General features: G+C 39.0%; 1 protein-coding gene across 1 annotated transcript in view; it reads right to left on the minus strand.

Moving 5' to 3' along the window:
• Window positions 1-11504: 11504 nt before the first annotated feature.
• Window positions 11505-15534, minus strand: part of znf644b (zinc finger protein 644b) — a 28876-nt gene continuing 24846 nt past the window's right edge. The window contains exon 7 of the mRNA XM_044362592.1: window positions 11505-14329. Coding sequence (XP_044218527.1) covers window positions 14152-14329 — 178 coding nt within the window. The 3' untranslated portion in view covers window positions 11505-14151. The remainder of the gene's footprint in view (window positions 14330-15534) is intronic.

Genomic DNA, 15534 nt, shown 5'->3' on the forward strand with positions numbered 1-15534 from the left:
TAGCATTAAAAGAGGAGGATAAAGACTCTAACATGACGCACAGAGTAGTGGTGTCGACAGAAATTAACCGAAAACCAATATGATGACCGATTAATGATTTAAGTCATTCACAAAACAAAAGTGTCATTCTGTGGTTCCAGCTTCTCAAAGGGGAGGATTTTCTGCTTTTCTCTGTTTTCATTGTAGTTTGAATGCCTTTGGCTTTTGAGTGTCAGACACAATAAGTAAATTGAACTTTGCTCTCTGAGAACCTGTAATGGTAATTTCTCCTCAATATTTTGGTGATATTTTGTAGACTAAATGATTTTTTGTGATTGATAGATTGGTCAATAATATAAATGTTATTTAGTGGTATTATTTAAACCCGTTCTCATTCCCAGGTCATCAAATACCGACGCTTTGACACGACCCTCGGCATCTGATACTGACGCACAAGGCACCCTTTAGCGTCTGTATGAGACGCACTGGGCTTTCAACTTACTCGGATGTAAACCCATCTGTGTCATTATTAGATCAATTTTTCAACATGTAGTATCACGGCATTTCATGAAATTTAATCTATATAATGTATTTCAAATGGAAGTATCTTAAAAAGTGACACCGACGGGTGTGACAAAGCATCGGTATTTGACAAGTTGGGAGTGAGAACGGGATGATTATTTTCATTTCAATCACATACTACAGCAACTTATGTCACTCATCAGCACCTTCAGACAGTGACTAATCTATGAAATGACAACCTGCGCACACCACTCAATAGCAAATCCTTAAAAGGAATAGTTTTGGGAAATAAGCTTATTTGGTCTCTTGCTAAGAGTAAGATGAGAAGATTGATACCACTCTCATGTCTGTATGTTAAAACGGAGCTGGAGCAAGGAGGTGATTAGCCTAGCTTAACATAAAGACTGGAAGCAGAAGAAAACAGTCAGCCTGGCTCTGTCCAAAGTTCAAAAATATGCCCACCACTTCTAAAGTGTGCTAATTAAAACAAAGTTATGTCTTTTATTGAATCCGTATGCAAACAGAAATGTAAAAATGAATGAGGTGTAAATTTCAATTTCTTGTCAAGAAATCTTGGCAACATTGAGGATGATGTTCTCTATAGTAGAACCTGACCAATATATTGGAATGGGAAACATTATTGGCCAATTTTACGTAGCTTATCACAGATATATCAGTATACTGATATATACTGGATGTGGGCCATAAGAAATAAGAAATTGCATTTTTCAACTTTATCACACAGTACAGACATTGGTCACAATTTAATTTAATTTAATTACCACATTTAAGGGATTCTTATCAAATGTCATTGTTTATACTTTGCTTATGTAAAAAATGCATATCAGATTGTTCACAAAACTTCAAAGGTTGCTGAAAGATGTGAGCCAATGTGTGTAGCACTTAATCTGAAGGTAATCTCAGTTCTCAGGCACATAGCACCTTCATCTTTTTAGTGGAGACTACCTTAAAAAAGGGCAGTACCAGTGTTTTTGCAGGTTTTACTATAATATATACTTTACAGTTAAAGGACCAGTGTGTAAGATTTAGTGGTATCTAGTGGTGAGGTTGCAGATTGCAACCACATGAATACCCCTCCCAAGCGTCCCAAGCATGAAGGAGAACTACGGTGGCTGCGAAACTCGCAAAAAACATGAAAAATGCAGGGAAAAAACGTGAAAGGCCCTCTCTAGAGCCAGTGTTTGGTTTGTCCATTCTGGGCTACTGCAGAAACATGGTGGTACAACACAGCGGCCTCCATGAAAGGGGACCCGCTCCCTATGTAGATATAAAGGGCTCATTTTAAGGTAACGAAAATACAATGATTCATATTTTCACTGGATTATACACTAATTAAAACATACATATGAATAGTATATTTCATTTCTGCCAAGTCCATTCCACCAGATGTAGATTTGAGAGTGTAGATTATTTGAAAAGTTCATTGTTACCACACAATATAACTATGACCAAAAAAAAAAAAAAAAAAAATCTGAAATGACATTTACTGTAATGGATTGTCTATTTCAAACAGGTTTTTAAGTCTTTAAGTCCCTTCCCTTTAATACTCTCATACTGATGTTTTTGGCCAAAGCAGGTAGTTGTATTGAGCGAAAAAGCTCTGATAAACTCACTGTACACTATCTAAGATTTCAAAAGAGTTCACATTAGACTTAAATTTGTGGCCAGAAACACAACTCCAAATGAAAGATAATGTTGCTACGTAAATGCTGGATGCTGGAAGTGTGCCATATTAATTTAAAAGGTAATAATTTGTCAATGTTGTGTTCACAACTTGTCTCTGCTGCCCCCAAGTGGCCAATGACTCCATCAGCACACAGAATATGTACAGAAGATTGGCTTGATCAGTGACTCACTGATACAAGACAGCTGTGACTTTAAGCTCCAGTAATAACTGCTCATTTCTGTGTAAAACAACACAAAGGCATCCATCCCATGCCGCATGCCAGCACTGGCTTTAGAAATGATAATCAAATGACTCTGAAAGGCGTGGAGGAAAACAACTCGACATGTCTTATAAATCATTTCAGAAAATAATAATAGATACCGAAATACATTTGACAATTATTGGCTGAGGGGAAACTTTTCAAATAAACAGCTTTATGGTAAGTCATATCACTTGGCAGTTGATCATCATGATCACTCCTGGATTGTCCCAGAAGGTGGCATATTTATTAGTATGCAACAGATGGGGAGCCTGCGTTTTCCTTGCTAAGGCTCCTGAAATGGGTCTTTTGGTAGCAGTATAAATATGATGAACTGTAGCCTATAACAGGCACTGGATCCCTCACAAGGACAAAACGTCCAAATGAGCAGCAAAAGTCGTGTTGTAGCTGCTTTACAACAGTGCCATCAATGATTGATCTACACCCTGCTGAGCCACTACAGGAAACAAAGTATAGAGCCTATAATTTAGTTGGAAAACAATGCATGAGACCGTCAGGTTGTGCATCCATTTCAGCACAAGCATTCCCCGGTGAAGAGAGATCATTAAACTACCAAGCGCTTTGCAATATGGTGTAGTCAATGTCACTGAAAAGATGGGACAATAAAGTGAGGTAGGGGGTTGCAACAGCAGGGAGAGAGCATGGAGATGTATTAATGTCACATAGGCTTTAGCCTGCCTCCTTAAGCCCTGCAAAGAGTCACCCAAGCCAATTTCCATTATCATATTGATTGAAATAGTTCATCATAGTGTAATTTTAGGTTTATCGCCACCCGGTTGGGAATAAGACCAAAGCATTATCCAACAAAAGCTATTGTTCCAGGGGACGTTTCGCTGTACCAGTTCATTGATGGAGTTGATTAAGTTTAAATGAAGCAGACACTGGATAAAAGTGAGGGTATTGACCAGCGAGTGGTGTGCCGCGCCTGAAAAAGCCTGATACATGCGGAAAAGCAAGATTTGCTAAATGCTCTAATCTTCAATCAAATCTAACATCAATACAGACAAAGTTTGGTAATGAGAGATTCAATGAAGCATGCAGTAGAGAGAATTAATCCCCCTCGCCTAAACTGAGTTCAACTTTGAAGCTTGCTCCTCAGGATAGATAGTTATCTAAATGCTAAATAAGAAACGTATTGTACTTTTCACAGCATACTAATCATTTGTTCATTTTGTCTCCCTTATTTGTTCTCTCACACATCCCAGTTGTTGATCTGGTGATTAGATCAACCTTGGATAGTGGAGGAGAATGGAATAATGAGATTTGATGCACACCAGCCTGTAACGCTTAGGCCAGTGGCGACGCTGCCACCGTGTACTGTTACAGTTCACAGAGAGGGAAATAGGGCAAGAAGAAATGAAGAGCATTTAAAGTGTGGACTAAAGATGCCTTTGCACTAGTCCACAGGTTATGAGGAAGAAATTCTGAATTTTTAGGGAGCTTCATTAGTGGTTTACTGAGATGCAGGAAAACTAATTCTTAATTTAGAGAAGCCTGAATTCTTATTTTAGAAAAATCACAGATTGTGAGCTTATTATGCTTTAATGCGTTAACCTTTTTGCCGTGTGCCCACTTAAGTATCCTCTCTGGACATGTTTTAAGACCTAAGATTAAAAAAAAACTCTTCTTTGAATAATGATTTGTGTCTGGTGTGGTTTTTCCACAAAGAAAGTTCAATTAACTAAAATTAAAAATTCTTAAAAACATATATCCCTCACCCTCATTGGAAAAAATATATAAATATGCAAATATTTGTAATGTCAAAAGCTTAACCGCTGGACACAAACTGTCTCCTACTTTACTGTGAAGTCAATTCTCAGTGTTTGCGCACTGGAGGCTTCATGTGTCCACATCACATTTGTGTAAGTTGCATACTGGACCAGGATTGGCTCCAAACTACTTGTGATGTCACACATCATGTGGTACATGTGTTTAAAGATTTAAGGTGAGCATAGAGAAACTTTCTACTTTTAGCAGATGAATGTGAGAATGTGAGAGAACTCTGCACACACATTATTCTGCACATTGAAGCTCAAACATCAAACTGAAGTAACAAGAAGAAAAACACATTTTTGAGTAGAGGGGGACTTTAAAATGAAGCTATGTCTATTATCTCAACTTAAGAGTGATTTGGGCTTCTATAAAAGATTCAAATACTGAGTTGAAAAGGGTAAACTATGCAGTATTTCACAAAAAATGTAATTTTGTGTGCTGGGATTTTTTTTTCTTCCCTCTCCCATTAATCAGCTTGTGACTCTTCAGATTTCTCTTGTGACCCTTTGGGGGGTCTCGGCCCCCAGGTTGGGAACCACTCCACTAGATAATCAGAAGGCCGTGTAGGAAGACTTTACAATTGATAGTTTAGAGAGAAGAAGCCATGGAGACACTGAGCCCCTTCATAACAATGTGTTTTATATCATAGCATGGGATCCTATTGAAGGCGCCAACATGTGCTTAATGGTGTAATGTCACAAATGTTTTACCTTATGCAGGTGAGATGACATCATTCAGCTCCCATCAACGTTCACATGACCCATCAACCATCCGCGCAAACCGAGCGCTTTCTCAATTATTTGCAAACATGTTTGTGACATAGGCTAACTTTCTGGCACTAACTTTACAAACTACCGCGGTCTTCACGGGTAAAGCTCCTGCTGTTGGTCAATGTCGCAGTAAGGTAATGTGTTAATAGTGACTGAAACAACTGTAAACCAGTATTTTACTGTGCACGTGTTTTGTTTTAGCTTTCAACCGACCCTTCAACCGCCATTTACCTGTATTTCCTGAATTTAAACTTAAACCTCGTGACCGAGCGTCACGTGACCTTTTAAATTCTATACGGAAGGGGGGCAAAATAAAAAAGAAAATGTTCAGAAGTAGGGTGGGTATTAAAGATCTGGTTGTATTTTATCATGAATTTATTTATTTATTATTTCTCATAAGACTGTTTTTATATTTATTTATAAATAAATATATTTACTTATTTATGTGTTTGATTCTGTTTGTAAGGGATTTAATGGTCAAAGGTGACCTCCGAAATTAACCAACACACACAACACAGGACGGATATTTGCCTATTGTAAATGTGACTTTTGAACATATGACCGTATAGCATGACAGAAATAATCTGCATTTGAATTTCTGTATAAATGTTTTTTTTTTCTCCTCCAAAAAACAGAAATATGAGCTTCCGGTGTCATATTAATATGTTTAAAAAATTCTAAAGGTGAATTAAATCCCCTCTAGCTTGTGATTACACACAAAAAAACCCATATAAATGACATTAATTTACATGTTTCCATTAAAACACTGACTCATAATAATCTCACATTGTCATAATCGTCACAATATGATTTCTACCGGCCTGAAGAGTCGCTCCTGCTACTATAAGAAGGTCATGTAGGTCTGAGCGTGTTTAGCTGCTGCAGGCCTGCTCTGACTGTCATCCTGGAAGGTGAGTGAGTGAGTGAGTGAGCTAGTGAGTGAGTGAGTGAGCGAGTGAGCGAGTGAGTGAGTGAGTGAGTGAGTGAGTGAGTGTTGCTGGTGACATGTAGCCTGGTACCACATAACAGGTGACAGCTCCCTGCACTTGAAGTAAATGTTACACATGTGTGAGGTCTGGTATTTTTTTTCTTCTTTAGAGAAGCTTCCTGCTGGCGACGCCCAAATCCAATGCGCGTCAGGATGTATGAAGAGAGGCTTTTTGGGGTTTAATTTCCATTTTACAAATAAAATAAAAAATATTTATTTTTGTGTGCCAAATCCATCAAATTCATGTTTATCGCATTATAGATTTTTTTTCAGATGTGTGTCTATACCCTTGAAAGGTCTAAATAAAGATTTTTAGTGCCGCCCTTTGGGTCTTGAGCGGACCAGGGTTGTTATCAGTCTGTCTTAACTTCTTCTATTTATTTCCAGATGCCACCTCATTATTTGCATTTACTTTTTGCAGAGTGACGGTAAGTGTTGTCAACGGCGCTGAGTGGATTTTTCAACCCCCTTTTTTTCATTGTTGAGATATGAGCTGTGGGACATGAAGACTGAGCTGTGTGTTGTCAGAATCCCATCTAATCTGCATGTTTGTTTCTTAAACAGGGCATGTTCGCTTATCCCCCCTTCTTTTTCTGCAAATCGACAGGAGATGCAACCCGGGAGAAGTGCAATAAAACAAACTCTGCTCTCAAAGGTGTGTGCGGCTTTGTACCGGCGCGTTTTGCCTGTTAGCTGCACATCCTCTGTCTTTTCATCTGTCAGTTATCCCCCCTCATGTTTTGTCATTTGCTCTGTATATTCATTTGTCGCCTGGTATTTTTTTTTTCCCGATGCCTTGCATACACCCGCGGTTGTAATTAAATTTCTCCCTCAAATGCGACAAAAGGCAAAGAAGATTGTTTTTTCTTGTTGTTGTTGTTGTTGTTGTTGTTGTTGTTGTTGTTGTTGTTGTGAGACGTGTATGATTACTGATGTGATGGTGAAACAATCTGTGCAGCTCCTGCAGACTTGTGCGTCCTGAGAGCAATAAGGCGGGATGTGAGCTCTCAGTAGCCACTAATAGAGAGGAATGAGACACAAAAAGGGCCTTAAAGGCAGCTTGATTGGAGCTCACTGTCCTTCAGCCTGCAAAAGGAGGAAAATCCAGTCTGTCTGCAAAAGGCCTGCGAAGTACAGATCATTCTAGCAATATTATATCAGTAATATCTAAAAACATCCAAATAAACTGAACAGGGATGGCTCAGCTTGAGTAGGTGCAGAAGACCAAAGGAAAAAAAACCCAACAATTTAGGCAAAAAAAATGTAAAATTACTGCTGACATTTCCTACTATTATTTTATCGTTTTTTTATATTATTATATTGTTTGTTCAGATTCAATGTAACCACTTTGTGTTTGCCAGTTGATGTGTTTCTTCTCTTGGCTCTCAGAACGAAATGAGCAGCGCCCCCTGCCGTCCGACGGCCAAACTGCACAGTAACACCAGCACATAGAGCTCATGGGCCTGTTTTCAAGAGAGCAACCCAGTGGTTAGTAAACACTTTTTAATCCCATAGAGCCGTTTCACACCTCTCTAAGTGACTACTGGGATACAATCACAACCGTAAATATTCACTTTCTGTGTGAATGATTGCGGGATTTCAAAGCACACGTTCATCTTTGTTGTTGAGCAGGCGACGAGGCACAAAGATGGACAAAATCTGACTGAATCAGTGTCGATGGAGGGCCATATTTAAGGGGGGAGAGCGGCTTCAGCGGTCCGGGTGTGACATGATGGATCAGTGCAGACACTTTCACCCAAACACACACACGTTAAGATATGGATTTTCTTTTTTTTTTCTTCTTCTTCTTTTTTTTTAATACAATTTTATTCTTTGGCTGCACCCGAAATCCTGCCTGACTCGTCATTTCTGGCTCATATTCTACATTTCTCCCCTCATCCAAATCAAAACCTCTGCTTGTACGGCTTGTCAAGCCTCCAGTTCAGTGATGTAAAAAAAAAAAAAAAAAAAAAAAAAAAAAGGGAGGTCAGCCTGAGCCCGGCGGGATGCAGGGCAGCTGCTCCCTGACCAGCTCCCCCGTCACACCTACTGCAGCCCCGGTTCTAAAGGCATTTGGTTGGCGAGTAATTAATAGGAAATAATGATGTTGCCGAAGGTGCGGCATCGCTACCGAGGATGTCAAGACCGGGCATATTGTTGGCTACATTATTCATTTCCTTACTGTAAATGACACACTGATGCTGGTGATGATGCTCAGCCTGTTCATTGATACAGTAGGCTGTGTGATGGCAGCGCCTGGCTTGAATTGATAGACAATGATGGAAAATTATAATAAAATTATAATTATTTTAAACGGGAAAATATTACATGTTTGGGGGCTTTCTTGTGCATTTTTGGCACAATAGAAGCCAAAATAAAAACGTAGCCATCAGCTCTGACAGGCTGGAATGATCCCCTCCCTTTTTAATTCTTTTATTTATAACATATTTTTTTCATGCACGATCAACACCACTGTCAATTTAAAAACACACACACTATTCCTTCTTCCACCAGAAAAATCATCTGACTCAGGTAATTACAGCAGATAATGTAATCGCGCCATAACGCACTTGTCTGCCCAATTAGCTGAAACAATTATTGCAACTTTGACTTTAATTACGTCTCAATTTGAAGCCTCGCGCTGGTCTATAATTCAGTGATTAAAACCCTCTCTGCCCCAGTGCCTTTAGGGCAGCGCATGATTAGGACCTGTCAGCTGCTGAAGTGAACGGAGCCAGCCATGCGTGTTGTGCAACATGACCCGCTGTTGTTAAACCTTGTCAACATATTAACCTGAATTCCCCAGTCATTATGGACTGAATTGCCTACATAAGGAAAAAAAATAAATTAATGTACACATATGTGGCGGTATGTGTAATTGAAAAAAAAAAAAGTAGGCTAGTATTTTCTCAAGCACATCAACAAGGAGTGTGACGTCACATAATGTCCCAAGGCCTGGTTTCGACAACAAAAGCTGGAATGAAAACTGTTAAGCCTATTGTGCCAGACATACATGTTGAAATATATCTGGTATATAACTGTTCTTTAAAGGTTAAATGTAGAATGTCAAATGAAGATACTGTTAAATACGTTTGGTATCTGAGTTAAAGCAGATGAATATCAAATTATTTTTCCTAAAAGTGATCTCAAAAATCATGAGTCATTGGATATCTGGTCATTAAATGGAGACAAACAAAAATAAAGAGGTTTGACATGAGTAGAAAGACTGTTTTGCGAGGGCCAAAAGGTTCATCTCAAGCACATTTGATCCTTGTCAAAATATATTGATTCATGTTCTTTCAAGAGACAGTTGATGTCTTCCTTAATTTCTGACTGGCCATCTGTACTGACTGATGAGAGGAGACTCTTGTTTTCTTTGCAGGCAAAGAGATAATCAATCAGAAACCTAATAAGTCAATTAAAAACGATGGATATGATCATTTCCTATCAAATATATATATGACACAAAATTTCCCTGAATGTTAATTTGCAAAAGAAAGGGTCAGTGATGTCACAGTATCATGTATAATCCCATGCATATGCTTCACATACAAATATATGGCACAAGTACTGTAAGGTTTGCATACAGTTGCAGGGGTGGTGACTGGTGGTCAGGCAGCTACAGTGGATGCAGACTGGGCCGAAGGTTTTATGAATTTCCCCTCAGCCACAATCAGTGCAGCCGAGTTTCCTTTGGTGTATCCAGAGGTGAATAATTTATAGGAGGATAAAAGCATTTGTGGTAGAGAGCTAGACAGTCAGACAGTAGAAGGAGGCTGACTGAGAATACCCCCCACCCCCCACCACCACCCCCATCTCAACCCCTCCACCCTGCCCCAACTGAGCTCGCCCCTTGCCGCGCGGTGGCCTTGCACGATACCTCCTTGGACGGCTGCTTGAAGTGCAAATCTGTGTTCCAACTTGTTCCCGGTGCCTGTCAGCATGTTTTCCTCTTGTCAGCAGCGATTGAGTGTGGGCCTGTGTCACCCTTGTACCACCGCTGTAACAGGATCATTGACAGGCCAGTGACACTGCCCAACCAGATAATGGAAACCTATTGATTTTTTCTGCTTTTTTTTTTTTCTTTTTCACACAGACAGTCTGTGGCACTTCTGAACAACTGGCCAAAGGACAGGTCATGATCAATGGTCCTGATCTCTGAATCACTGCTGCCGTGGACACTGAATGGGAAAAAACAAGTCTAGCTGACAAAAAAAGTCCCATTAGTTAATGCACGTTTTCTCAGGATGCAGCAACAGGAATGATAAAAACATTTCGACTAAGTTCTGAGTTCAAAATTTACTTCAGTGGCTAATAAACAAATGTAACAAAAAGCACAAAGCAGTTCAAGGTTTTCTCACTTTTCCACCTTTTCTCATTTTAATTTGCTAAACCAATATCAAGTGTTACCTCTGAATTAAATGCAGGGTTTCTCTCTGTTTTGTGCGTGCAGGGGTTACCGTTTGCAGTTTTAATGGAGCAATCTCCAGAGAGGAGGCCCCTTTGATACCCATGGCAATGATAAGCATGCATTGGCTGCCTACAATTGGACCCCCATGGCAGATGGTGAGTGTGGGTCCTGCAACAACACATTTCTTTATGTCAGCCTTGTCCCTCTCTTTCTCTCTCCCTCTCCAGCCAGTGGAATAATGAAAAGCCCAATTCTGGTCATGGCTAACTCAATCTCATTATAATCTCTCCTTTTTTATTCATTCGGCCCCTTGGGATGCTGTCTGCCAGCGATGTGGCTTTCAACCTCCAGAGAGAACATCTTTTGAAACAGCCAGGAGACCTAATGAAGTCACAGAGTGGCACAATTATTTCCCAAAGAAGGAGCATTAATGTACTTCAAAATTCCCTCCGGAGAAGCATGATGACAATTGGTTTGTACAGCTTTGATCGCTGCTTTAAATACTGCCCAAGATAAACTGCAGGGTTAGCCCCCTTTGCCACTGGTAAGTAGAAAACCCAGATGTGGCTATCAAGCATTGGATACATCAAATACTCAGCCTGTAACACTAAAAACGCAAGTTTAAAATAGCACATAGCCCTAAAATTACTTTCTGCTGGGAATAATGGTGCAAAGTCATACTGAAATTTGTATCTTTTACCTAATAGAGTGGCAACAAATTTTGTTTAACAAAGACAGATAAAATTGGACCATGTGTTGTGGGAAGGGAATAGTCCATCATCACATAACACACCTTTAAACAACTGAAAGGTTGTTTCTGTAATCTGGAATGAAATGCTTTGAATTATGAAGTTTTTAATCAGTTTTTAACTAAAATATTACTGTATTTATCAAGTTTGTTTATGCTACTGCTTACAGGGCATTCACTACAATTGTAGGCAGTGCAGTAAGCACAGTGAGTGAGCAGATTACATGATAAACACTAGAAAAATATAAACCATGAATCCAAGGATTTTTCCCCTAAAAAGGAGACTGGACAGACACTGAAAGACTGTAACTGTATTTAAACTGAGTATTGTTACATTCATGAGTGACTTAAGATAGTAAAACCAACATTTATTGATGTGACAACATGAATAATTACATTAATACAGATATAGCAGAACTAAACATAGTGGATAAACCTAATTACATTACAATGGAATAATTGTAGATTCTTCAGTTTAATTTTCTATTTAGAGCCGTGAGCATTAATGCATTGTCCTTCCTGTGTTGTTGGCCCTGCACTCCACAATGAGCTTCCAAAACACCTTCATGAACTAAAAACCTGACAGTCAGAAATGTTGTACATTTTCTCATACTGGTCACTGTGGCCATCCCTTAATTTGTTAATTCACTGTAATGCTTTTTCACCTGATGTTGAATATCCAGACATTTGGCTCTTCTCCTCCTTTAGCATCATCTTATGTGATAAACAGCATTGTCTTGCAAATTAAGTCTTTTGTTCTACCTAAATCTCACACAGCTTGCTCAATTATCCACTCTTGTCAAACCCTTTGTCCACTCCACCTAAACTGCTGTTGTAAATGATCTCAGCAGTTACCAAGTAGCCAGATGCTACTCCCAATACCTTCAATTCTCCTTATGGGGTAGTGTGACAGTGCCATAATCTATTCTCCAATATCAACATTACATTGATACTCTATTTTACCTGGTACCACTAAAAATGCTTTAGTATATTTAGCTTTAAGAATAATTCCCTAAATTCACAGCAATGACATTTACTTTTATATCATGCAAGTTTTTCATTGATGTCACTGATTTATACACAAATAGTCACCTACAAAAGCTGTATTAGAATCTTATCAATGCTAAGTCTAAAAACTATCAAGCCTGAGTAAGAATGAACAACTTGTAATGATAAGAACTGCACTGTATGTTAGGGAGTGCTACACCTCTACAGTTTAAAATCTTCAATATAACAATCTCAATATTTCGAGAAGATAAATAAATACATAAAATACCTTTATAACTAACTTTATGACTTCTGCTCAAATAACTAGTGTAAATCTACAGTTCTATTCTTTTTTAAGATTTTTACATTATATTATAGTCATTGGCATCTAATAAAATATGAAAAACTATCATGGAACATACAGACATTGCTGAAAGCAATATACACATTGTAAATATTTATCATAATATTGATGCAATATATTAACTTTTCTTTCTTATTTTGAGTTTTTAATTTAAAAAACAAGTTTTTATCAAAATAGTTTACTGTGAGTTGTGTCTTTTGGCAATGAGACTACACGTTACATTGGTGCAGAGAAGAGTGTCAAAGGAGGACAAACCGCTGAAATAAAGCACACATGGACCATGTGCACACAGAGCATTAAACATATTAAACGTACTTTCGCAAAAGACAAAGTCCTATCTTTCAGTGATAGAACCTGGTAAAAATTTCAGTCATTATCCTTGCTGGGTTGGTTGACCACTATAAATGTACTACAAAAAAGTGCAACATCATTTCAAAATGTCATCTTTGCACTTTGCATAGCCTGCTCTCCTGTCTGAAAGTATTGTCTGCTAGCCTGCAAAATAAGCACCAAGTTCTGAGAGCTGTAGGGATTGGAGGACAGGTGATGGACATGCATAATGTTCAGTAACAGTGGTCTAGACTTTTTTAGGATGAATTTAAGTGTGACATCACTAATTACAACACATTCTTACTCACATGAGAACCAAAAGACAAAAGAAATTGAACCACAACTGATTTTGGGTTCAAGCCTTTGCAAATAGAGAGCTGCCAAAATGAGAAAAAATAACTCTCACGGTATATTGTTATAACTGGAAAGTTTTCTTGTTATAACTTGAGACATTTCTCATCATAAAAAGACGTTCACGGCTATAATGAGAACAGGATTTCAGAAATTACACTGATGGCTAAGCAGGAGAACAAACAATGACAGAACAAGCTGTCCCAACATAATATAACATCTTGAATCTCACTTTGATTAAGCGAGATTCTCTCTCTGATGCAGGCACAGAGAGGCGAAATCCTCCAAACTAATGACAGTCCCGTGTACATTGCTTAACAAGAGCACTATTTCATTGTGTGTTGGTTGCAACAGAAAGTGGGACATGAAGTTAATTCAAATGCTCAGTCACAGGGATTTCTGTCGTATTGGAGGAACATCGCTACTTTTAGCTTTTCTTACAATGACAAAAAGTTTCTCCTACCAAGAGATATTTTTTATATAATTAGAAAACTTCCCCTTTTTGACAACAAGTTACAAGTGAGATATTTGGATTTTTTTTTTCATTTTATAATGAGAATGTTTTCTCAATAACAAGGCACTTTTTTATCATGACAAAAATATGAGAAACATTTTTTTCTCACAATGGCAGCTCTGCAGTGCCAGATCAGCTTATACTGAGGAAATGTTTTGTGCTGGTGCTGCTCAGACTGCCACTGTGATTCTTGCCATTGTTGTCCCTACCTTATACAGCAGTCAAAAACATAAATCCTACAAGTTGTATTAGCTAAGTTGATAAGGCAAAGCATTGCATTTGAATATCATATAATTTAGTTTTTGCTAATACATAAGGTATTATTAAGATATAATATCATTAATAAGTCTTGATAAGCTAGTATACTCATATAAACAGTTACAGGATTCATCTAAAATAATGTGCTGAACATACGGTGTGTAAAATCAGGAGGCAGCTGGTAGAACTCTACTCAGGATCTGAGTGCTGATGTGACATGCTTATTTGTATTTTGTGATGAAGACCCAGAACCTCTACCATCCCTGTCCCTGAGTAGGGCACACTGGTGTTCAGAAGGTGCCTCTGTAAATGCTTGATCCAATCCTCCTGGATAGACAGGGGACCCTGGAAGACTAGGTCGCAGAATCTGCAGAAATAAAGCAAGGGGAGAGTGAATGCACTATTATGTTCTTCCAGTACCAAATGTAAGATGTTCTCTATAGTATCAAGACCTCTCTACCACCCGGTTGCATATTTCTTATGTGCAGGGACTGGTGCAGGGGTCAGGTGATGTCTGCAGCCACCAATTTCACAAGAGTGGTAAGAGATGTACGAGAGGACAACCTTTTGTGACTTAATAGTATAAGAGAGATTTCAAGAGTTGATTCTCTTAGTCTTAGGGTTTCTGTGAAGATTGTTGGGTTAATAAAGATGTACCTGGGATATTACTCTTACAAGCAGTTCACATGACCCAGGTACAAAGGCTTCAACTGAAGCTAGTGAAGGGAAAGCTGTTGTCCACTGACTACTGTGTCTTCACAGTTTGTAGCTCCTTCGTAGTTTAGAGGATTGTTTTGTGAGGCCTGCAGTATCTGCCCTGCTTCCCTATTTTGTCAAATGCCTTCCTTTTCACTTTTAAGCTGACTCAGTGGTCTCCCAAGCAGCTGTAGACTACACACCTTAGTGGTTTCCCAGGAGAACTGACTACACTAACAAACAAAGAAAAAGTCAATGCTTCAATGTTTGCACTCTCAAAGGAGTTGTAGCTCTTGAGATATTTGGCAAGCCATGTGGCCCATATTTGAGGAAAATACTGGGTGCAGAGTCTGGAAGAGGATAGACACAATAGCTGCGTCCTAAGTTTAAGAAGAGGTATGCCTTTTAAGCAAGGGAGTACCCTTCATCATACATGAAAGGAAGCTTGCTGGCCTGTGTTTCAGGGAAAGTGAAAAAGGCTGCTCCTGAACCGGAGGAGGCTGATCAGAAGGAGTGTAAACACATTGTCATATTGATAGGACAAGTCAGGCCTTGGGAGAAGACCCCCACAGTGGGTCTTGCACCTGCCTCACAGACCAGCCTGGGACTAGGACAAGCATAGTTAGAGCTTTAGTGACTTACTTACTTGCTTACAAATAAACTTGCAAACTAAAGAGAGCAGTAAGGGCCAGCTGGCCATACCTGCACAGCAAGCAAATTCAGTGATCTCACAGACCACCACTTTCCAGGTTGCCACTGATCTCTTTAGGAACTGATCTGGACAGCACTGCCTAATCAGGCCAAAAATTTAACGGTATTAGAAAAGCAGACCATAATAGAAGTACCATATGGCAAAAGGTTAGGTGGGTTCCATTC

The sequence above is a fragment of the Thunnus albacares genome, chromosome 9, assembly GCF_914725855.1.
Source record: "Thunnus albacares chromosome 9, fThuAlb1.1, whole genome shotgun sequence".
NCBI classification, from domain to species: domain Eukaryota; kingdom Metazoa; phylum Chordata; class Actinopteri; order Scombriformes; family Scombridae; genus Thunnus; species Thunnus albacares.